We start from the raw sequence: 25,264 nt of genomic DNA on the forward strand, positions 1-25,264 counted from the left end.
ACATTTGCTTTGTGTTTAACACTCTCCAGAATTTTAGCAGTCAGAAATCACTGGACTCCCTAACAGCAAGCATTTCTCTAGTTCTTCCTCCTGTACCCTTCGAGTGTCGGTGCTGGACCTGGCATACTTTCTGATCAATCTACTATGGGTTAAGGATTCTACTGGTGCTTATCTGTGGTCTTTCTCACTATAAGATTAAGCAGGTTTCATTGCTGAATCTGTGTCAATCAAGAACAAAATCAGTATGGTTTGCCCTTCCGTTCCCTGATAGCTTCATAAGGAGGAAGGCGTCCACACGTAGGGACCAGGGAAGCGTTCCTACACTGTGTGCCTCTGAGCATCACTGTGTCTAGTGCTCACGGGAAACACAGCATTTAAAAGAAATTTGTCTTCACGTTCAGAAGGGTTTTCAGCGTGCTGGGTTCTAAGCTGGAGAAATGGTACTATTATATCTCACCCAAGTCTGAAAGGAAGGACTGGTGGGTAGAAAATAGATTGATGGCATTTATTTGGTCATGTCTCTTGGCTGGATTGAGTGAACTTCTCATAAAGCTAAGCTGTAAGGTGTGATTCGTATTATGAATAACAAAAACAGAGTACCCAGAATCACATGACCCCCATAAAATGCCTGGATAGCGTAGAAGAGCCCTAGCTAGGCATGGATTTCTGGCACATTAAAACCACTTTATGGAGTACTGTTGGGCTCTGGAGGACACTGTTGGGCCACTGTCCCTGAAAAGTGAGGAAAGATGGAGGGGACCGTCTCATCCATCCATCCACTCATTCTCTGAATTGCTACTGGAGTCCTGCTGGGCCAGGTAATATGCCAGGTGTTGGCGATAGAAAAGATGAACAAGTTCCTCTCTGCACTCCGGTTTCATTACCAGTGAAACGTGGCTAAAATCCTCGGCCCTTAGGGAGTGGAGAGGATTAAATGCAGTGATTCATGAGAAAGGCTTTAAAGCATGCTTTCCACAAAGTGAATGTTCACGAAAGCAGAGTGATTACTGTTACTGCTGTTAGTATTATTCAGGGAGCTCAGAGTTTCAAGCAGTGGTTCTTACTGTGGCGGGTGGGGTGGAGAATGTCGCCTCCAGGGGGCATTTGGCAATGTCCGGAGAGCTTGTAGGTGGCCACAGCTGGGCAGGGGCTGCAGACAACCAGTGGGCCAAGGCCAGGGATGCTGCTCAACCTCCTGCAGTGCTCAGCATAACCCCCGTCATGAATTATCTATTCCCACATGTCAATAGTTGAGAAGCCCTGGAGGAAGAGGCATGCAAACCAATAACTAAAATTTGTTGGAATAGAACGATTTGAAAGATACGAAAACATGGGAGCCCCAGTGGGGCAAATAGAGCTACTTATCTCCTTTTTAGTCCACAGCTATTCTACAAAGAATAGGAAGAAACTAGGAGAAGGAAGACAAGTTAGAAAATTGAAACATCATATAGCTGACAGATGCTAAGAGATAGAGAAAAGGCTACATTTAATAGAGTCGACACAGAAAACTTGAAAATTACTCATTCTCCATTCATCAAAGATTTCTGGAGTGCCAGCTATGTGCTCCGTACCCCTGCCTGTTCAAACAAGGCCACGTAGGCCCCACGTGGACTGGAGCCTCCAGGCTCTGGAGTTAACCTTTCCTTGTTAAATCCTTTGTCACTTATGGGATGTGGGACTTGGGCAAATATCATAGTCATCCCTGGTCTCAGCTTCCCTTCTGTAAAATGGAGATTGTGTTAATAGTGTCCACCTGTTAGGGGGGTTTGAGGATTAAACCAAAAAGCTCAGTAACTTTTCGATGTTGTTAGTGCTACAGCTTATTTGTTAAAGAGGGAAGAAAAACAGAAACGAGAAAGCTCCTATGTTATGTGCATCCTGGAATTGTGCTCAAGGGAAAAAAGCAGCTTTGGAAATGCCCTTCAGAGCTTCAAATCCTAAGCTTTCTAGTTGACAGATTTTGCTTCTGCTGTTCAATTGCAAAGTACCCTTCACAGAAATCGCTCCCTCATGGATGGGCTGAGCTGCTGCTACCATAATATTCTGTCTTTGTGGCTTGAACTCAGGGGAGCAGCATAGCGGTTTTCTGTTTCATTTAGAGGGCCTACCCAGCCACCTAGGTAATCATCTTTATCCTGAGCTTTGGGGGAGACTCAGCCTCACATTTATTAACACTAGGGCTGTCTTCATTGATCTCTGTCTCCCCTGCTTGTTCTCTGAGTGGTTAGAGACATAATTCCAGAGAATCTCAGAGACCCAGCTGGACTCAGGCAGCCCTGAAGGAGCAGGTTGTATGACCACTGGGGCGACCATTGATTCCAAGGTGTGACTGAGTGAAAGGGCTTATGTCCCCAATGCCTGATTGTTGTTTAAACCCCAATCAGGAAGAATAGTCAGGCCTCTTTAATAGTACAGACCCTTCTGGAAAAAGAAGACAGTGACACTCATCCCAGTTCCACTAGGACTGAGTTTGGTGTGCTAGGGCAAGCCACTTAACCCGAGCTGGGGGTCAGCTGTTCAGCTCACAGAGGACATGTGAGATCCATCCATTTCTGGAATCTTACCCCTGAGATATGAGAGAGTGTGCAGATGATCGTCACAGGGAGTCTTTCTGCAGAGCTGGTGTAATGAAAAAAAAATACAAGTTACCCATTATTGGTTATTTACTTTCCTCTAGGCTCTGTTCTAAGTGCTTCAGTCCTTGCTCATTTAACTGTTGCAATAAGCCTCTGACTATCATCTATGATGATAGCCAATGACCATCATTCTATCATGACCATCCCATTTGATGGATGAGCAAATACATTCCAAGAAGTTAAGTGACTTATCCAAGTCCACACAGCCAATACGTGGTTAGAGTGGGATTTGAGTCCTGGCAAGCCAGACCCCAGAGCCCACCCATCTCCCCACTGTGCTGTACTGCTCACTGTGTCGACCACGATACCCCCCAACTATGCTGAGAGGGAGAAGTTGAAATGAGTTGGGAAACCTGGGCTGTCTGCCGTGGAGCTAGGGCATTTCAAGTGGCGAATATTGCATTTTCACAGAAGGCGGGTGTCAGGAGGAGAAGGTGCACGTGCATTTCGTCAGATAGACTTGATCCCTTAACCCTACTGAGCCTAAGGCTTCTCCTCGTATTAAAAGGATCAGGTGGTCCTTCTCAATCGGGTTACTGGGAAGAGTGGAGGAGATGACCCACACACAGTGTCCGGCAGAGTGCCTTGCCTGTCACCGGCTTTCAGGAAATGCTATTTCCTTCCACATCCGTCTTTCTTCTCCAAAGCGAACTGAATAGACAAAGATAAGCGTACCTGGAGTACTTACATTTCTTTGTTCGTGGAACAAAGTAAATTAAATGTGTTTTCGAAGGTACAGTTTCCCTGAACTTGATCTGACAGTCACTCTGTCCCAAGAACCTGCCTGATACCCTCACTTACCACAATTGCTTATCTCCCTGTTCCCCGTGCCATTGTGTCGAAGCTCCTGCACTGACTAGTCTTGGAGAAGCCATAGAACATTCATCTTCTGTGATCCACAAAGAATGAAATCGTGAGCGGCTTTACGGACTGACGGGGAAGGGAAGAATGAGTGCTTCGGCCTGCAGGGATGATGATTTGCAGTGGTCGTTTTTCAGGATGTGCATTTTTGGACGTTTTAAGACGCAGTGCCTTCGGCTGAGCTCGTGGGGTCATGTGGCTGTCATTGCTCCTGGTCCATAGTCGCGTCGAAGGGAGGGTGTTTCAGGGGAGTGGGTTTAGCGTTGGATGAGGGGCCCACCGGGGAGGATGTGGGATTTTCCATTCTAATTCCCCAGCTGAAAAGCAAACAACAGGGATTTACTCCTCTCTCACTAGATGGCATTTTTGGGGGCAGGTTGGTCTGTCCCCCCAGATTGAGCAGGTTCCCTCACTGCCTAGCAGGCTGACTTTTCCCTGGCGTACTTCAGTCCTTGCCTCCGGCAAATGACTTCACTTCTCAGAGGCCTCTGGACCTCGAAATGGGCACCTTCTGTTCGTGGTAGTCGCTGTCTGGAGAAAGTCCTGAAGCTTCGATCTGCCTGGCGTGGGCTAGATCTGGAGTCTCCTGGAGTGTGAGCCCTGGGAGATGTCTCTTCTCATCCTGCTACGTCTCCTCCTCCCTGACGGGTTCTGTGATGTTTTACGTTGGCGAGTAGGGACTTTGCCATTGCTTTATGGCCTCTTAGGGGTTTCTATCCTTTCCAAAGAGTCTCAAGTGATTTGGTTGGTACTTGGGCCTTAAACAGTGTTTGATGAGTACTGTTTGGCACCATTTATTATTATTATTATTTTATTTCGGCATATTATGGGGGTACAAATTTTAAGGTTTCAAAAAATGCCCTTTCCCTCCCTCCCCCACAAGTCTGAGTTTCCAGCGTGACCATCCTCCAGATGGTGCACATCTCACTCATTATGTATGGATATACCCACCCCCCCCCCCGCCCCCCTCCCACCTGCCCAATACCCTATTACTGTATTTTTTATTTTTTAAAAAATTAATTTTTTAACCAACATATTTAATATAATAATTGTACATATTTATGAGGTACATAGTGATGCTTCAATACATACAATGTATAGTGATCAGATCGGAGTAATTAGTATCTTCATCATCTCAAATATTTATCTTTTCTCTGTGTGGGGAATATTCGGTATCCTCTTTCTAGCTATTTGAAATTATGTATTAACAGTATAGTATTGACTACAGTCAGCCTATAGTGGTATAGATCACTAGAACTTATTCCTCCCATCTAGTTGTAACTTTGTATCCTTTAACAAATCTTTTCCTATCCCTCCTTCCCTCTTCCCTTTCCAGTTTACACCATTTCTTTCTTTTCTTTTTCTTTTTTTGAGACAGAGTGTTGCTAGAATGCAGTGGTGTCACTGTAGCTCACTGCAATGTTAAACTCTGGGCTCAAGCGATCCTCCTGCCTCAGCCTCCTGAGTTGCTAGGACCACAGGCATGCAGCCACCATGCCCAGCTAATTTTTCTTTTCTTTCCTTTTTTTTTTTTTTTTGTAGAGATGGGGTCTCACTCTTGCTCAGGCTGGCCTCAAACTCCTGAGCTTAAGCAATCCTCCTGCCTCAGCCTCCCAGAGTGTTAGGATTATAGGCATGAGCCACTTTGGCCCAGTTGACACCTTTTTTTAAACACTGACTCTGTGCAGGCTGGGTACTAGGGTGTTTGCATATATGATTGAGCTTCCTTTGACCCTCCCATGATACCAAGAGGTGGCCACTGCTACTGCCCCATTTTACAGAGGGTAAAGCTCTTGTTAGGTAGCTCACAAGAGCTTTACCCTCTTGGTAAAGTAGGACTTGGATCTAGGACTTGGATCTAGCTAGATCTCTCCAACTCCAGAGCCCATGCTCTCTCTAAATCATACTCTGTCGTTGGCTTGACACAGTGGCATTAAAGACTGCGTAACTGGATCAAGACAAAATCCTCCTAAGGGAAAATCCACTCAAAGGATATAATGAGAAAGCCTCTCTGTGAGAGTCAGTGCTTGCCCTCTGACATGGAGCCCCATCCCTACCCCCTCCCTGAATTTGTGACCTTCCTGACACACAGAGAGAGTTCATGAGAGGCCCAGATATTGGACTGTTGGCCTCTGGCTTACTGATTCATTTCACTGGCTGTGCTCATTGTGTCTGACTCCACTGTGGTTTGGTGGAGGAGGATTTAAATCTAAGATATAGGCAGCTGAGTGTGAGGACTGGGTACCATACTGTGGTCCTGGGTATGGACCTTTGACGTTGTCATGGCAACCAAAGCTGCTATATACTGCAGATAACAGAGAGGACTAGAGGTCACGAGCTGCCAAGCCATTCTCTCCAGAAGCAGATCTTGGGTAATTAGCATGACCCATGAACCTTTCCCAAGGCTACAGCCTTGCCCTTCTGCCAAGACTCAAATCACTCATCTGCTCCCTCACTTACTTACCTTACTCACTAACTCACTCATTCATTCATTCCATAAATTTATTGATTGCCTACTGTGCTAGGTGCCGAGGGGGGAATGATGAAGAAAAGAGAGACGTGGTCCCTGCCCTCTTGGAGCTTACAGCTAGGATGCCTGGACATCCCAGTTTTCGTGGTTCTGTGGAATAAGTAATTGTTAAGAGTGCTCCTTTTGGCCGGGCGCGGTGGTTCACGCCTGTAATCCTAGCTCTCTGGGAGGCCGAGGCGGGCGGATTGCTCGAGGTCAGGAGTTCGAAACCAGCCTGAGCAAGAGCGAGACCCCCGTCTCTACTATAAATAGAAAGAAATTAATTGGCCAACTAATAAATATAGAAAAAATTAGCCGGGCATGGTGGCACATGCCTGTAGTCCCAGCTACTTGGGAGGCTGATGCAGAAGGATTGCTTGAGCCAGGAGTTTGAGGTTGCTGTGAGCTAGGCTGACGCCACAGCACTCACTCTAGCCTGGGTAACAAAGCAAGACTCTGTCTCAAAAAAAAAAAAAAAAAAAAAAAAAAAAAAAAAAAAAGAGTGCTCCTTTCTCTCTCAAATGTGTCCTGGTTTGGAAGATAAAAATGTATGGTGACCCTACTTCTAGGCAGTTGGAGAGACAAACCTTATGCATACAACCACACAAACAAGTGTAAATAAACCCTGGATGAAAATTGCAGAGGAGAGGGAGCTAGAGCCATGGGACACCTGGGCAGGCGAACTGAGAGGGGGGCCAAGATTCCAGGCTGAGGGGCCTGAGCCAAGACCTGGGCTGGGGCAAGCAACATTTGATGTCTTGGGATTTGAGAGAAGTGAGCAAATGTGGCCAGAGGGCATTTAGCAAAGGGAAATTTGCAGGCAATTTGGCTGGAAACAAGCAGGGGTCAAACTATGTAGGGTCTGATGTTGGATTTTACCCTAAAAGCTTCGTGAAGCTGTAGTTAGGTTTAAGCAGCAGGGGGACATGATTTGATCAATCAGTACATTGCCATTTTGGTCCCTCATAGAAACCTAAAGAGTTTTACCGTATTCATTCATTTGTTCAACTAAACATTTATGGAGTGACAACTGGAGCACTCTGCTAAGTGTTTTGTTCTGGATCTGGACTGATTTATCCTCAGTGGTGCCAAAACTCAACTCTTGGGCAAGGTGTCATGGGCCCGTCATGTTGGGTCATGCCCCTCTTGGTTCCATGGTATCAAGAACTCGCATTTGCCACTGCACTGATTAGACTTTATTGAGTGACTGTCACTTTTCTCATCTGTCCCCTTCCCACGGCTGTGAGGTCTTTGAGGTGGAGTCTGTGTCTTTCATCTGTACAGCCCTCGTGGCTGGTGGCCAGCCAATAAAAGATGCTTAAGATTCGAAGAAGGAAGGAATGGTGCTTTCTTTTTATCTGTTTTGAAGACTAAGAGCCCTTCATGTAGTACTTTCACAGAAGTGAAGCCGAAAATTCTTTTGTTTCTGTGCAATACAAGTCCTTTCTTTATGGTTGGGTTGTCGGTAGTACTTCCCTCAACTCATCTTTTTGTCATCTTCATGTGTGGGCAGATTCCCTTGGTACCTATAGAGATCAGAGCTTTGCATATCTAGGAATGTAAGCATTTTCAGGAAAGCAGTTTGTTGGAGAGCGTGGCACCTGACATGTTCACGGAAATATTCGCTGTGACTTCAGAGGGCAGAGCCCGTTCTGTCTTCTCTTTCTCTGCCCTGGGCCGTTCCCTATTCCAAGTAGCCTTTAGTCCAGGAAGTTTAGGTGGCAGCCCAGGCAGCAGGTGACCTCTGGCAAGTGCAGGTTTGAATTCTTTGTGCCCAAAGACACAGCTCTTTGGGGTTGAATTGATGTTTCCTGGGTGTCGCCTTGAATTCACAGGAGCTATTCTTTCGCCAGCAAAGTGATCACGCAAAAGATTGTTCAGTGCATGCAAGATCGGGCCTGCAGCCCCTTGGCCTGTCTCTACAGGCCTCCACTTCATTATTATTTTTGTTTTTAATCCCAGGGGTTATTGATTCCATTCACTGTTTGGTGAAAAAGATCTAAAGCTTTTAAAGCTAGAAATTAAAGAGCTAATGGAAATTGGCATGCCAGTGGAAAATAAATTTGCAAATGAGAATTCAATGTTTCAAAGTTAAAAAACACCTCCCATAAAAATAAAACCCAAACTCAGCGCTTACTGTGGCCAGGGAGTGCTCTAAATGCTTTGTGTGTACTAACTCATTTAATCTTTACAATGATCCTTTGAGGTGGGGTAAGTAACTGAGGAACAGAGAAGTTAAATATCATGCCCAAGTTTAAGTGAGAGGTAGAACTGAGTTCTGGACAAGGCATTCTGGCTCTAGAATCCGTGCTTTTTGACTATGATCTTTACTCCTGGGTTGGGGGGACCAACTTGTCTTCAATACTTAGAGTCTAGTGCGATTGGTTCTAGAAGACAAAGAAGCACGCAGGACCCTAGCCACAGAGCAAGGGTCTCTGACTCAACCTATGGGACCGCTAAGAGGACCTTCATTCACCTGCGAATAGACTACCAAATAATGATTACCTCCTGGCTGTCCTTTAGAGGGACAGGGTGTATTAACATAAGGTGTTGGGGCTGGGTCAATATGTTCTATTTAAAATCGAAGTACTTGAGTTATCATCCAGGTCTGCAGTTAAGAGTGGCTTATCAATTTATATAAGAACATTTATTTTTCCTTCCTTCTGGATGGGAATGGGCAGAAGAGATGAAAAGCTTGCTGGTGTAGGTTAACTTTACTAAGTAAGTGAGGGTTTAACCTTTTGTTCTTTTAAAAATGGGGACGAGACATTTGAATTCTGACCTTATAATACTGCCCTTTTTTGGGTAGAAGAAGGTGACACAACAGATGAGCTTTAGAAAGATGGACAGAGAGCCACTTGTAGGAGATGGGTGAAGGCTAGAATTAAAAGAGAGGACTTTTAACCAGCCTCAGCCATGCCGCTTACTAACTACTGTAGCCATGGGCAAGTCATTTCTGTTTTCTGTTATCTCATTTATAAAATGGGAGCAGTAATAGGATCTACTACTGCAGGGTTTCGTGAGGACTGAATAAGATAAGAAGGCAGAGTCTGCCACATTGCAAGTGCTAGCTACTACGATAATTTTGATGAGTATTCTAGAACTTTCCTTGAAGTCTCCACTTCCTTGTCTGCCCCCTTATCAAACTGTGCTCATCGGGAGATGTGCTAGTAGTAGGTGCCGACTCATTGTCTAGGGGGTCACAGGAAATGAAATATTAATTTGGGATTCATAGTGAACTCTCAAAAGCAATATGGCGTCCTAAGTAAATAGCTGCAACCAAGAGTAGAGAGCAGAAGCATCTCTTTTTTCATGATGTGATGAATCATCTATCAAATTTCAAGCTTTCTCCAAGGCAGCGACAATGAAAGGGACAGTAATCTTTCATTTAGGTCATACTGCAATGAATCAGAACTCCTGTAGCTACTTTTGTAGCCCAGTAAATTTTTTTTTATAGAAATTGGATAGACTCCTCTTTAATAGGAATAATCTCAAGTGCAGAGAGAGAGAGAGGGGCATATATCAAGCCTTCTCCTCAGGACCAGGGTGATTTTTCAACATCACTTGGCAAATTTGTTATTCGGCCTGTAGAGGTCGAGTCCAAACTGAGATGAAAGGGTGACAGTTAGTCTGAAAGTTTATTGATCATATCAAAGTATACACATATATCCCTGCTTCCTTAGTGGACTTGGTGCTTTCCTTGCAGTTTAAAATGTCTCTTATGTCATCCTTCTGTGTAATCAAGGAGAGAGAGGAAATTAATTCTACATCATAAGGCACAATTTGGAAGGCAAGAGAACTCCCCCAAATGTGTCTTGGTCCTACTTGACAATATTGAGATAGATTAGTCATTAGTGTATACCCAGGGTGCTAACGAATTGGGTTTTAGAATGTTCTCGCTGTGAAGGATTAACTTGTGGTAGCAAGGACAGCTAGTTCGTCTGAGACCGTAGGCCGTGCACGTGCAGGATAGCTCATCCCGGGAGTAAGAGAACTCTCTCATTCTCCGGACAGATTCTCTGCTCACCCTGTCCACTCTGCAGGTGGCCTCCACTTTAGATTTATAACCAGGCCGTAAAGTTCTGATGGAAGCCTGCTGCCTGGCTCCCCAAGGACCCTGGGGAAAGGCTAATATTTGCACCTAACTGGATACTTAGGGCAGCAGGAAAATAAACACCATTATAATAGTCACCATGGCACTGAGGGTGCCTCTCTCTTTGCCTTTTTATGGTCTGACCTGCTTTTTGTGCGAGGCTCTGTGGTTATGTGGCCGAGAGGGTGGCTGCTCGACTGTGGCAGGTCCACTCGGGCCGGCACAGGCCTGACTGCCACATGGCTGTCTGCCAGGGCGGGAGGTCTCCCCGTGTGCGTCAGTCCCCCTTTCCGTCCCCTCGCCCTCTCACAGAGGTGTCCCAGAAAAAAAAAAAAAAAGAACTCAGAAGGAAGAGCAACTCCCTTTCCAGAGTTTGGGATGGCGATCTTCCTGTTAACCATTCTAAAGCATCGCTCGCTAGCTTTGCTATGTGCCTGTGGATGCGGTCTGTCACTATTCTCGGTCTCCTGTGTCCCGTGGGGGCGATAGCAATGCCCGTCATTGCTGAGTTCAATCTGAGCTCTAGGAAGTGCCCAGAAAGGATTCCTGTTATTATGAACGTTACTAGGTCAGAAATAACAAGGCGTAGTGCCTGAAGTCCTGTGTACATTTTTAAACAACCCTACAAGGAATGTAGTAGTCCCCCATTTTGTAGATGAGGAAACTGAGGCTCAGAGAAGCTGAGTAACTTATCCAGGCTGAGCACGTGCAGCTTTATCCAAGCACTTTCTCTGTGGCAGGAGCAATATAGGTGTTCACACTCTCCACCTCTCTGTACGGAAACAAGAAGGCTTCCTTGAATGGGTCACAGCAGTGCCTTGCGGGGTGTGGATCCAGACGTCCTCCCTGCCCCCCTCCCACAGTTGTTTGCAGTACTGGGATGATGGCCTTGTACTTGGATATAGACTTGCCCTTCCCCCAGCCACAGGGCATTCACTTCTGTGGCTATGCAATATTTATATCTGAAGTACCTCTGCAGCCAGAGAAAGAAAAAAAAAAGCAATTGTGGTAAACAAATTAAATAGCGTCTTTCCACTTCGAACCCGAGGCTCTTCCGCCATGCATGTGTGAGGAGGTGGAGAGATGCTGCCGCCCTGCTGCTGGGGTTTGGAACCATTAGGGGCATGTTTGAGTGGTGATGAACGTGGTCTGCCAATTGCCTTTCTCACAGGGGTTGTGGTTTTCCTTCTGCCCATTAATGGCTGGGAGATGCTCACATTCAATATGCTTATGAAGCCACATTTCACAATCACGCCCTCACCCTGCCTCAGTCCCTGGCTCAAGATCTAATTCATAAACCCCTTTGCTGACCGGGCCCTCTAGGGAGTAAGAACGTTGTGGACACACACAGAGCCACTGTTGCACCCTCAGATGAGGAGGTCCCTTCCTTTGGTCCCAGGGGTATAATCTATTAGTAAAACGACCGTACGTCTTGGGTTACACCTCTGCTGTGGTCTTGGCATGATTGTTCACAGAGCCCCGGTTTGCACAATAAATCAATCAAATGGTCACCTAGCTATTAATGTCCGTGCACACGGCACGGGTCAGTTGTATTCTTCAGCCAGTCTGAGACGAGCCGAGTGATTACCGAGCCACCTTTGTTTGTCTCTCTTTTTGGTGCCACACAAGGAAACAGAGAAACAGATGATCTCACCGAGTGCACAGATCATAGGAGAAAAGCCGCAGACAGTTAGTGGTCCCCTGTGGGCCGTCATTCATCCTGGCTGTAGCGCTGACACTCATGATGGTAACACGCGCTGTCTGGGGCAGTGATTCATGTAGCCTGGCCTTGCCTTGCCGTCTGGGTGGAACCTGGTGGGGGGAACGTGGTGGGGGTCTTGTGAGGGGAAGAGTCACCACCCCCTCCTCCCTCCCTTCCCACCAGTTACAGACCCGCCTCGCCTTGTCAGAGGTTGCACTTTCTCTCTTGTACCTTTCAGGGGGTCCTATTGCCATGGTGTGAGGAAGTGAGGAGGAGGAGGAGGGAGAGAGAGGGGTGCAGATTCCTTTAGATCTTGCCCTCTTTCAAGTCAGCTCCCCAACTCTTTTTTTTAAAAAAATAAAGAAATGATTATAGTTTTCTTTGTTGGGTTACTTTGGCGTTTGTCTGATTTTTGCAAAAAGTAAAATGTTTTCCTCTTTCACACCTGGGATAATTATAGGTCTAAATTTATTATTTTGGTTTGTTCATTCCTTTATTGTTGGCTTTAAGTATTTGCTCTTGAGTCATTTACTGGGTAGCTGGGTTGGTGCTGGAAATTCCAAATTAGAGGCTACAAAGGAAATTAAAGAAGGGGTAGAATTAAAATTAAAGCATTCCATCTTATCTATAGTATATTATCTATTTATTTATCTATCTAGCTCTCTAATTATCTGACTGTATTTTTTCGATCCTCATAAGAACTCTCTGAACTTGATAATGGTCAAACTTGTAAGTGAACAAATGTTGCTCATTGTGCCTGAGATTGTGGCTTAAAATGATGCTGACACTGGTTGAACCTCTACCCTGTAACATCTTTTGACCTAAACTGCACACAGCTCAGTTGTGCCATTTCATTATCTATGTGCCCAGACATTCCTAATGGGCTGGCTTATATTTACTTGTGCAGCTTGAATGCAGAGGAAAAACTTAAAAGCAAATGCATTTAATTTGAAAATGTTTTGAGCTCAAACAATTTAGATCATTAAAAAATACTTAAGTAAATTAATAGGACTTAGAACTATGAACTCAATTAGAATTATTGTTATTGAATTAAAAATGATGCTACTTATTTAAGTGGTAATAGTTACAACCTTAGTTTGCTGATTCATTTTAATTCTATTTTTTTTTTATCAGAGTTTTTTGACCCATAAGGTCTAGATAGAATCAAACCTCAATCCCAGTATGAGGTTTGTCTAAAGCCTTACCAAGAGTTTGGTCACATGTTGGAGAGCTTATTTTTCTCCTTCTCACTTCTAGTTCTAAGTCTTGTTCTTAGTGAATTAGTTCAAATCATCAGTGGTAGCTTTTCTCTCTCTTTTCTCTGCTCCCTCCCTCTCAAGGTATAAAATCAACATTTTTCCACGTTAATTAATTAATTTAGAGACAGAGTCTCACTTTGTTGCCTGGGCTAGACTGCCGTGGTGTCAGCCTCGCTCACAGCAACCTCAAACTCCTGGGCTCAAGCAACCCTTCTGCCTCAGCCTCCTGAGTAGCTGGAACTACAGGCATGTGCCACCATGCCTAGCTAATTTTTTCGATATATTTTTAGTTGGCCAATTAATTTCTTTCTGTTTTTAGTAGAGACGGTGTCTCACTCTTGCTCAGGCTGGTCTTGAACTCCTGAGCTCAAACGATCCTCCCGCCTCGGCCTCCCAGAGAGCTCAGATTACAGGCGTGAGCCACGCCTGGCTTATTTTTAAATTTTATTTTTAATGCAGAGCTGTTAATATCTCACCACTTCTAACAGCCAAATGGAGTTTGGTGTCTATACTTGCATCTTCAAGGAAGTAGTCTATTAAGAAATGATCCCTTGGAAGTCCCCTTCTGCCTAAATTCCCGGACCATGGCTGTCCCCCTTCCTCATCTGTCTGGAGGTGAGGACTAGGGTAGGGGAGGGAGAGTGTGTTCTGGGTACCACGCGTAGAGGAAAGGCAAAACCACCTGCTTTGGGCCAGACAGGTTTTGAATCCTAGCCTTTCCTCGTCCTGGCTGTGTCACCTAAGGACAGGCTACTGAACTTCTCTGAGCCTGTTTCCTCATCTCTAAAGTGAGGATACTATTACTTTCCTGCAAGTTGTGGAAAGGATAGAATGGAATAACACACGAGTTACGGAAAGGATAAAACGGAATAACATTTCTAACGCACCTGGTGAAATGCAGGCACTTAGCAAATGTTAGTTTCCTTTTCCTTTCAACGGATAAACACTTTCCTTGAGGATTACATATGTAAACATTAAATATTTATAAATTGCATAATTTAAGAAAAATGAAACTTGAAAAGGAATCATACTTTGGATTTTTTGATGAAACAAATGATCAGCCTCGTTTGTCTTTCGTGCTGCTCTGTATTTTTTATGTGCTGTGGTGGGTCTGCTCATGGTGTTTGCGCAGTTCTCAGCACTGGGAGACTTGAGTGGACTTGAACTCTTTTTGCAGTTCACAGGAGTCATAAATATTAGGTGTTGATGGTGTGATTTGGGGCAACCTAAGTGACGGAGGCCTAGAACTGTCTGTGAGGCATTATTTCCAGGTGGTCCCATCAGAGCTGAATAGGTAATAAAGATACGAACACCGGATAAGGCTTTGTGGTTTGGACTGGTGGCACTCAAACAGAACAGGGAAGGGACTCACCATCTGTCCCCCTCTAAAGCAGAGCAGAGCACAGCCTTGGATGTGTGACTGGTGTCAGTTAGGCCAGACTTGGATGTGTGACTGGTGTCAGTTAGGCCAACTGAAACCACTGGCAAAGCCAGTGTGTATTCACCCCATGCAGCCAGATTTTAACACGTTGACTGCCACGTGAGTTGTATTTAACTCAGGCTAGTTTTGAGCCTGGAGCCACGTGAAGCAAAACCCTGCAGTTAGTTCGTGAAAATCTTACTTGTTGGTGTTCTTATGTTACAATTAATATTGACAATTTAACTCTAAAAACGTGGATTGCTTTGCACATAACTCATGCACAGAAAACAATAAAAACTAACAAATTACAAAGGATTGTTTTGTTTTAATAAAACACCATGGCCTCAGGGGAAAAATTTTTTTTTCTACTGTCCAGTCAATGTGTTAAATTCTGGGGTGCCAGGGATTGTTAGGATTAGTGGCAGCATGCATAATATTTCATGTTCTCTTAGAGGCAGAAAAGACTAAGACTTGACAAAAGGTGTTTTGTTTTTCCTATCACCCAGTCAATGTATCCATGGATCTGCCAAATCTAGCCCACAGCCTGTTTTTGTACAACCCCTGAGCTAAAAGTGTTTTTTGCATATTTAAAGGGTTATTAAAAAAAGGATTGAAAAATATTCAACAGAGACCATTGCCACCTGTCAAGGCTAAAATATTTAATGTCCAGCCCTTTATGGAAAAAGTTGTTGATCCCTGGTCTAGAGGGTTTTAAATAGTTCAGATTAATGAAGGCAAAATGCAACCATGATTGATATTTTTCAGTTGTAATCTGATTTTTGATAATCACCATATGCCTGTTTATCCTATTTACTTGGCATAAATATAATTACATTTTAATATTGGTGCCTTACTCTCTCTACATAGGGTTATTCCAACTGAGCCCAGGGAATGGAGTCCCTATTTGTTGTTCTAGAAGTAGCTCTATGTCTGTCACCTCCTCTCCGAAGCCCCCACCTGTCGTTCTCTGACCAGCTCACAGCTGTGGACAGCGTGTGTTTGAGCTGCCGTGACAGCTCTTCCTCCCTCTGCCCTGGCCTGAAAGAGGATGGCAGGGGCCAGTGCAGGAAGAGCTGCAGAGGCGTTTCTCACGTCATTCTGCTCATGATGAAGCTGGGGAAGAGTATTTAATTGCAAAAGCATGAACGCAGGGAAGGGGGCAGTTGTGTGGCTGCAATACCCAGACTGAATGCCGGAAGAAGCGGGTCCCGAGTTAGATCCTGATGGATGGGCATGGTTTGCAGATGGGGCATATGCACAGGTACAAAGGTACAATATAAAGGGACATCTCATGGAGTGTCCTGCCCAGAGTGGAGACTTTTATAGCAGGGTGAGAGTAAAATGGGTCATTATTGAGGCCAATTTATTGGGAATGTGAAGGTGTATGGAATTCCAAATCCAGGAGTCATTGATGGGTCATTGAAGCTTATTTTTAAAGAGAGCAATATGTGTGTGTGAGGTGGGGTTAGGGGAGTGAATTGGCAGTCATGAAATTGGCTACTATTTGTTAAACCCTACGTGGGTGCCTGGCATTGGGCTAAAAGCACGACACGGACCATTTCATTTAATCCTAATAACAATCGTGGGAGAAGGTATTATCCCCACTTTGCAAATTAGGATACCAGGCTGAGAGAGGTTCAAATAACTTGCCCAAGGTTCTGAAGTTAAGAACAAGTGGAGCCAGGACAGCCTTACCTGAGAGCCCAAGCTCTTAGTTCCTGCGCCGTCGAAACAAGTTCAATATAAAACATTCTCACAAGATAGGAAAGAGAAGAGCAAAAGGCAACCAAAATCTTATCTTTCAGAGATGACCACCTTGAGTGAACATTCTTCTAGACATCTTTTTATGTACACACACAGCAATATGTATGCATTTTGCATAACCTGGGCCTTCAAGCTTTATATAAGTGACACCATATTCTAGATCCTAGTTTTATCTCCTCAGTTAAAACTAATGTTGTAATTTTCATAAATGGGTGCATAGTATTAATATTTCCCTGTATGATTGCACCCTCATCCACTTAACCTTTTCTCTCTAGATCACTGCAGGTTCTTAAGCAGGGGAATAATTCATTGGAAACTTTTTTTTTTTCTTTTTATAGGAAAACCTTTTTAACTGAGTCTTATGTTTTTCCCCTTTCTTTGCAGCATGCGCTTGATGCTGACAATGCGGGAGTCAGTCCCATAGGAAACTCTTCCAACAACAGCAGTCACTGGGACCTTGGCAGTGCCTTTTTCTTTGCTGGAACCGTCATCACCACCATAGGTACTCATTTCTTTGCTGGTATCTTTTTCTCTGCAGGTCATCCTGAGTAATGGCATTCGGTCAGTGCTGTGGTCCTGATAGAAAGAATACACCATAGTTCGAGGTCCAAAAAGAGGCTTATGAAATACTCTCAAATGAATGCAGTAGTTGTGCTGGCTTTCGGTAAAAGGCAGAGAGCAGAATGAAGTATCTCTTTTTTTTTTTTTCCAGAATGGAAGGCTAGTAAGCCTTTAGTTTGAAAGGACCTAATGAAAAGTTTAGTGTAGAAAATCTGAATTGGTCTATTGAACTCAGATTGCTTATTTGAGCTTGATTTCCTTTTTAAAGATTGCACTTCTTATTGAAGGTGTATAGGAAAGAACCAAAATATTCTGCAAAGTTTGCTGGGAAAAACAGCAGCAGCCTCTGCCTCTCTCCCTGTTTTTCCCCCTTCCTCGAGACAACCACTTTCATCTCTTTTGATTGATGATTTTGATGTTCATCCCCATGTCTTTAAATATCATGCTGGCTAGTATTACCACTTACAGACTTTGCAGTTTGGGGGATTATTTCTTGCCATCGTGGAAGACGAGGAGTTAGTTCTCTCTTCCTCCCTGCCCCACTGCAGAAGGGCTCTCTCTTCTGATCCTTCTGTCTTCCCAATAGAGTTTAATTAGATAAAAGCTGAACATGTGCCTTATTTTGTCTCGGTAAATGCTCTTTGCAACTGATCATATGGTGAACTATCATAACTTCTTTTTTGCACTAATTTTTGTCCTATTTTATTTGTGTGTGCCTTTGCTTCTGATACTTGGCGAGTTTTGTATTTTAGTCTTAGGGGTTAACTTTATAATTATAATAGGATATAATAACCTTAGTGTTCTCTTCATTAACCAGTACGTATTAGATCCCTATTATAGGTGATGACATCTCTTCTCCCTCTCCTTCTCCGCCATACGATTTTAGTCAACATCATCCTTTGAATGTTTACTTTCAAATGATTAAATACGCTTGTGCTTCTCTTATGTGATTTGTCAGCTTTAAATAACTCTTGGCTCTCAGCTATTACATATAATGCAATCAGTGAACTTATCGTCTCAACTTCTTTCCCCCCTCCCACTATTTTTCACTGTTTCATTCTATATACAGGCATACCTAGTTTTATTGCATTTTATTGTGCTTTGCAGATATTGCATGTTTTTTTTTTTTTTTACAGATTGAAGGTTTGTGGCAACCCTTCACCAAGAAAGTCTATCGGTGTCATTTTTCCAATAGCATGTGCTCACTTTGTGTCTCTGTGTCACATTTTGGCGATTCTCTCAGTATTTCCAACTTTTTCATTATTATTATATCTGTTTGGTGATCTGTGATCAGTGATCTTGGATACTACTATTGTAATTATTTTGGGGCAGCACGACTAATTTCCTTGGATCAAGGAATAATTTCAACTTTCAAGTCTTACTATTTAAGAAATACATTTTGTAAGGCTATAGCTGCTATAATGATTCCTGTGTTGGATCTGGGTGCCTTCTGGAAAGGATTTACCATTCTCAATGCCATTAAGAACATTAGTGAAAAAAAATAAAAATAAAAATGAAAAAAAAAAAAGAACATTAGTGATTCATTGGGGAAGGTCGAAACATCAATCAATATTAACAAGAGTTTGGAAGAAGTTGATTCCCAAAGCGAGAATCATACCTCTAGACCAACGAGCCTGCCAGAAGTTGATTCCCAGTCTCATGGATGACTTTGAGAGGTTCAAGACTTCAGGGGAGGAAGAAACTGCAGATGGGGTAGAAATAGCAAGAGAATTACTAATAGAAGTGGAGCCTGCAGGTGTGGCTGAATTGCTACATCTCTTGATAAAATTTAAACAGATAGGAGCTGCTTGTCATGGGTGAGCGAAGAAAGTGGTTTCTTGAGATGAAATCAACTCCTGGTGAAAATGCTGTGAACGTTGTTGAAATGACACAAAGGATTTACAATAGTCCATAAACCTAGTTAATGAGTGGCAGGATTTGTGAGGCTTGACTCCACTTTTGAAAGAATTTCTACTGTGGGTACGATGCTATTAAACAGCATCACATGCTACAGAGAAATATTTTGTGAAAGGAAGCGTCAATCGATGCAGCAAACTTCATTATATTATTTTAAGAAATTGCTACATCCGCTGCCCATCCTGCAGCAACCACCACTCTGATTAGTCCGTAGCCATCAATATCGAGACAAAACTTTCCACCACCAAAAGATTACGATCCGCTGAAAGGTCAAATGATCATTAGCGTTTTTTTAGCAATAAAGTATTTTTAATCAAGATACATTTTTGGACATAATGCTCTTGTACATTTAATGGACCACAGTATAGTGTAAACATAACTTTATATGCACTGGGGGACCAGTGTTTGTCTCTGTACAGTCCTGCTGCTTCTGTTTTCTGAACTTCTGATCAAGTTCAAGGTGGCTTCTGTCGCTCACCCTCTTCATCCTGTATTCTGCCCTTGGTGCAGACAAGGGTATCTCTTCTTAGGTTCAAAGTGAGAGACCCTCACCTGCATACTTGGACACTTGCCTACATTTTCTGAGATTTGCCACTTACTAAAGATCCCTGGCATCATTCTCTGGGCTACTTCTCTTTATTTTTTTCCCATATGGCTTCTGCATAAATCTCAGCTTCTTTTGGTAGTTCTTACATGTATGCTGGAATCTATAGATTGTATCCCATTTCCAGATCTGCTGAAAATGAGTTTGAGGGTTTTCTGTGCCCGACAACAGTGAAATGGCACTGCAATAAAAATTCTCATTCTGAAGCACGAGAGACACACAGCAGTCACCTGTCCGTAGCAATGATGGACGGCCATGGAGAGGTCCCTCTGTCCTCCCCTGAGGGCAGCAGTCCCCAATCTTTCTGACACCAGGGACTGTTTTCATGGAAGGCAGTTTTTCCATGGACGGGGCAGGAGCTGGGGGGATGGTTTCAGGATGATTGAAGAGCATGACATTTATCGTGCACTTTATTTCTATCATTATTACATTGTAATATATAATGAAATAATTATACAACTCACCATAGGTTGGGGACCCCTGCCTTAGGGGATTCCTTCATTAAAACCTATTCATACTCTCTGGGAGGAACTCCCTGCTCTACTGCTCTCTAAGGCCCAGCCATGCCTACTGAGAGGTTCTTTCCTCTCATGCACAGCTTTGACAATCAGCTTCCTCTTGGTGCACGTTTCAGAGGCTAAGGGCTGTATTAGGTGCAAAGGTTTTTGCTTTTGTTTTTAGGCTTAGCCTTCAGGATCTATGTTGTTTCTAAATTGGTGAAATCAAGAAAGTTATGTGCAACAAAAAGATTTGGTATGAAAGAGCATTGTCATTCTTATTTAGAAAGCCCCTTAAACTAATCATCTGACATACTAGGCTTGCCCTTGTGAATCTGCAAATATATTAATGTCAGCTATTGCAAGTATTCAGGGGGTCCATTACACTAATGGGTCTGGGGTCTAGAAACTTTTTTGGACACTCCAGGCCAGGGTAGGTCAGCTTAGTCCACAGACTCACAGCGCCAAGCGAAGGGAGAAGGGTGGCTTGGCACCACTTGGTATAAGGGCAAAAACCTCAGCAGCACCCGAGGGCCTTGCTATAGTATATCAGAGAAGACCAATATCAGGTTAAATTGTGTTTGGCAGTCTGCTTATCGAACTGGAGAAAAGTGTCATGCATTTTAGGAGGACTTAGTGTAAAACAATTAAAATTGAGAAAGTTTGGGCCACTTCAAAAAGCACATTTTGGAAAAATTCTCTCCAATACCCAGTATTGGATCCATAAGATATTAGTGTAGGTTAAAGAGGACAGAAAAAGGAAGCTCCTAATTTTCTTGTTTTATGACATGGCTTAATTAATGGTCTGTCTGATGCATTGAAAAATGTCATAGTTACATTGGAATGCACACTAAGGGTATTTCTTGTGTCACCTTGTTAGGAAACCAGGGACTTGGTTTATTGAACAACTACTGTTCATTGACCCACATGACATTATGTGATTGAGGAATGGTGGCTCCATTTGCTTAACAAAGAACATTTGATACATAATATTTTCTGTCCTTCTTTGTGTGCTTACACTGGGATTTTTGAGTTTGTGCAAATGACTCTTAGTCCTTGGTTTCTTCTACTTGGTCCCCAGTTATTCACTCCTGTCCTGATAACCATATCCCCAACAGTCTCCTACCCTACTCTTAGCCCCCAGGCCTCAGGGGAAGAATCACCTTGTCTAGACTAAGAAGCCCAGTGCCTGGCCACAGTCATCAGTTCAAAGATGGACACATGATCTAGCTTAGGTGCTTTTGCTTGAGCTTTGGGGGAAATGACTTCCTCTTTTTCTTACTGGAGATAAATCTAGAAAGAGATAGGCCCAGGGCACTGCCAGTCAATTTTCTTCCCTTGATGGATTTCTCTGCCCAGAATTCAGCTAGCAACAAAAAAGACAGAGTGAAACAAAGGTAGTGGTAAATAGAATCTTGCCCACATCCTTTGAGCTCTGGATGGAGCTACCCATGAAGTGTTAAGAAGTAAGTGTTAAATCTCCTTCTATTTACCGGGGTCAATATGTTTTCTTTTGTTGCTTAAGCCACTCTGTGTTGGGTTTTCTATTACCTGCAATTGAAAAGGATCCTCACTAATACACATGGGTCAGAGCTCACGGAGGGCCAGTAAATATCCTTTGCTCTCCACTGCCAGGGCCTGACCCTGCTGGCCACTCAGCTGCCGTCTCCCACCATCTTTGGGCCATGGCTCTTGATTTAAAGTCTTGGGCAGAGCCATCCTATTGGATGGGGCTCTCGTTTCATATGCCCGTGTCCTGGCTGCCTGGGAGGTGTTTCCTCTATTCTGGGAGGTAGGATGCTATGTCACATCAGTGATGCATAGGATGGGGCCTTTTCCCCCAAATTAGAGGGAAGGTTGATACTGAACAGGAAACTGAACTACTGAACAAGCATGCAAACAAAAAACAAATCAAAGGAAAATCTAACTGAAGAAAAGTCCACTTCAGTGTCATGGAGCGGTGTTAGCACTAGAGATCGGATCCCTGCTCTATTCAATTTAGAAAAAGCTATTTTTCTCTCTTGTTCTCCCTCTCTCTTTTAATTGAAAAATAATGCAGTGTAAGGTGAACACTATTTAGTTGGCTAAATTTTAACTCCAGAGTGGAGGGTCTTTATAGTCATACAGTTAGAGAATTCCAAAGAAAACCTTAATACTATATAAGTGATACTAATGACGTGTGGAAATAATTATTTTTCCATTTACTTAGTGGCAAATTCATTCATCGCATATGGTTGCAAGGCTTATAAGAAAACTCGGAGCCCAGTAATTCATCCGAGTTCTTCCCAAGGGATTTTCCACTATTTAGAAGTCAGGAAAGTGGAGCTGCTACTGCTGAGGGGCTGTGTTTTCATATATTGTGAAATACACAAATACTAGCTGTTTGCTCACATTCATAAAATTTACAGCATAATATTGTAAACATTTCCTCATATTACTAAAATTCTTTTAAAAACGTAATCTTTGATGGTTTCCATTGGATCGGCTATCTGCGCTATAATCACATGCTGTTGGGGGCTTAAGCTGTTTCTACTTCTGAATGGGGTGGTCTTCTCTGATTGTTTCTTTGGAAGAATTCCCAAGGGATTGCTTTGTCAAAGGGCATGGGCCTTTTAAGGGTTCGCCAGATTTCTTTCCAGAAAGACTCTCGTGAGAAGCTTGAGGTTATGTACTTTTCAGACACACAAAAAAGTGTTCATTATTTAGAATGTGTACAGTGAGATCTTAGAAATAATAGAGTCTTTTCTGAAAAGCAGCAGTACTCCTTAGTATCAGAAGTCCCTTTTATCTGAGGATATGAAAGCACTTCTTTTTACGAAAGCTTTTCTTGTGCTGAGATAGACAGAGATTTGCACATAAATAGCAAGGCGAATACATTCAGGCATTTCTCCAGACCAGTAGCCACAGCAGAAGGAAGACCAGACTCTGCTTGGTTTTTGTCAGGGGTGCACTGCACCTTGTCCCCTTTCTCAGTAACTAATTCTGATGTGAGAAAGTCTCCACCTGCTTTTGATTATTGGCTGTGCTGGCGGGTCCCTAGCACCTGGCTTTTCTAAGCTGGAGGTATGATGGTCACTCTTTGCCAATGCTCCACAAGCCATCATTTGCAGAAGGGCAGCAGGTGATCATGTTCTTACCAACACCTGGGAAATGCAATTAGATTTTAGTCCTTCAGGCATTTGCAGACAGAATCACCTGTCTCTGCTCACATCAGAGTGAGCCCTTGGTTAGGTCTCAGGTGGTAGCCAGTGGCTGTGTCACTTGCCTGGCAGCCTCCATTAAGGGTTTACCTGCCAAGGTTTTGAGGTGGCTGTTTGTACTTACCCAGTGCTTGGATTGGATATTTAACCCATGGCTTTGGAAACAGCAGTCACTGCGGTTAACATTTACTGAGTTCTTACCAGGTACCAGGCATTTTGCTCCACGTGCATTATCTCATTTAATCTTACATAATCACATGAGGTAGGTACTGTTATTAGCCTCATTTTATCTGTGAGAACACTGAGGTTCAGAGAAGTTAAGGAAAGAACATGCCCAATATTTCACAGTTAGTAAGCAGTGGAGTCTAGCTTCATTCTCTAGGACAAGCTACATAATTGGTCGGGCCCACTGAAAAATAAAAAATATGGTCCCTTGTTAAAAAATGATTAAGAACATCAAAAGTGCAACCACGGAGCATTAAATATTAAGCATGGGACTCTTCTATATGCAGGGCCCTGTGTGACTGCACAGGCCACACATACGTAATGCAACCCTGCACGTACACAGTCTGGTTCTAGAAAGCACACTCTTAGCAAAACAAGCAGCTGAACGACACACAGTTCGGCAAAGATTTGACTTTGGCAGGTAGATAGAAAATGGAAGCTTATACACGTGCTCTGCAGGCATAAGTCCTCTTTAAACGCCAGCTTTCTCTTCATGAAGGACTTGGAACTGTTTTCTAGCTGGGGCAAACAGAGCTGACCCTGTCTTGGGCCTGCTCATTTGTCTTTTTATTTTTTGAGAAGAGGGGTAGGGTGGTCTCACTATGTTGCTGGGTTCGAACTCCTGGGCTCAGGGGATCCTTCCTATCTCAGCCTCCCCAGTATCTGGGACTACAGGTGTGCACCACCATGCCTGGCTGGCCCTGTGCATGTGTAACAGCTTCCTCTTGGTTTCTGTGTTTGTCCTGGCTGGGCTGGTCGTCTTCCACTGAAAGGCACCAGGTGCCAACCGGTTGAGATGCTCCTTAGATTCCTTTTGCTCTACTTAAATCCAGTTCTCATGTTCCAGGCTAGTTCTACTGGACAATTGCCCCTCTAGCAGCTGTGTCATCCCCTCCCACTTCCTGGCTTCCATTGCCGCTAGCTGCTCTAGAAGACACCCACACCTCCAACCCAGCCGTGGGCCCACCTGAGTCATCGAGCCAGTCCAGCTCAAGGTGTCGGCATTTTCTCCCTTGTCCTGGTGTTGTTGGGGAACAGCGAAGTTTCTGAGGGGAAAATAGGAGCCAGCCATCTGTCTTCTCCTGGAGCTTAGTTTTCCTAGAGACATATTGCTCAGAAACGAGTCCCTCCCACAGAAAGCCCAGGGCAGGATGGTAACTGCTAATACTTACTGAGTGCTTGCTTTGAGTCACGCTCCACATGTACTTACCCTTCACGTGTAGCTCAGGCTTCACATGCAACTCGTTTCATCTTTAATAGCTATAAGGTAGGTGCTTTAATAGCCCCATCTTTTGGATGAAGAAAGTGAGGCAGAGAGGTTAAGTAATGTGTGAAGATGGGAGAAGAATTAGGGATGGGATGGAATTAGGATAGGAATGTCAAGATGGGATGGAATTAGGAATTAGGATAGGAATGTCAAGATAGGATGGAATTAGGACAGGAATCCACATAGTCTCTACTTCTAGAGCCTACAGACAACCCTCACACCTTACTTCGAAGTTCTACTGAGCATTCTCCAAGGATGGGCAAGGCAGCCTCACAGGCCAGGTGTAACTAGAGCCCCAAATCCAGGGATGTGGCCTTCCCATTGCCTCAGAGCAAAGCTCCGAAGTGTAAAGTGCTAGAACTTTCCCAGAGTGACATGGTTAAATGGTTAAATGGTCTCTCCTTTTAGTTCCCCAGAGACAGGGAACACAAATACACACACACATGCCTGAGATACAGTGTTATTCAAGAATGGTGATGCCTTTATGTCTACCAGGAAGGGTGTCACCAAAGAAAGATGCCCTTAAATATAAAGACTTCTTCGAATATTATGTCACTTGTGCCCTTACCCAAGAACTTTGCTTTAATTTTAACATTCTAGTCAGCAAAACACTGAACAAATTAGAAGCCAATTGTAATAATAATAATACTTTGCATTGTTATAGTACTTCATAGTACACTGAATTTTTTCACATTTTCCTTGAATCCCTCGAACACTAGGATTTGGAGAAGTGACATGGGCCAAAGGAC

General features: G+C 43.7%; 1 protein-coding gene across 2 annotated transcripts in view; it reads left to right on the forward strand.

Moving 5' to 3' along the window:
- KCNK10 (potassium two pore domain channel subfamily K member 10) overlaps window positions 1-25,264 on the forward strand; it is a 128,750-nt gene that overhangs the window by 57,942 nt on the left and 45,544 nt on the right. For both annotated transcript variants that reach the window (XM_012773999.2, XM_012773998.3), the window contains exon 3: window positions 16,629-16,746. In XM_012773999.2, coding sequence (XP_012629453.2) covers window positions 16,629-16,746 — 118 coding nt within the window. The remainder of the gene's footprint in view (window positions 1-16,628; window positions 16,747-25,264) is intronic.

The sequence above is a fragment of the Microcebus murinus genome, chromosome 6 (genome assembly GCF_040939455.1).
Source record: "Microcebus murinus isolate Inina chromosome 6, M.murinus_Inina_mat1.0, whole genome shotgun sequence".
In the NCBI taxonomy this organism is placed as follows: Eukaryota; Metazoa; Chordata; class Mammalia; order Primates; family Cheirogaleidae; genus Microcebus; species Microcebus murinus.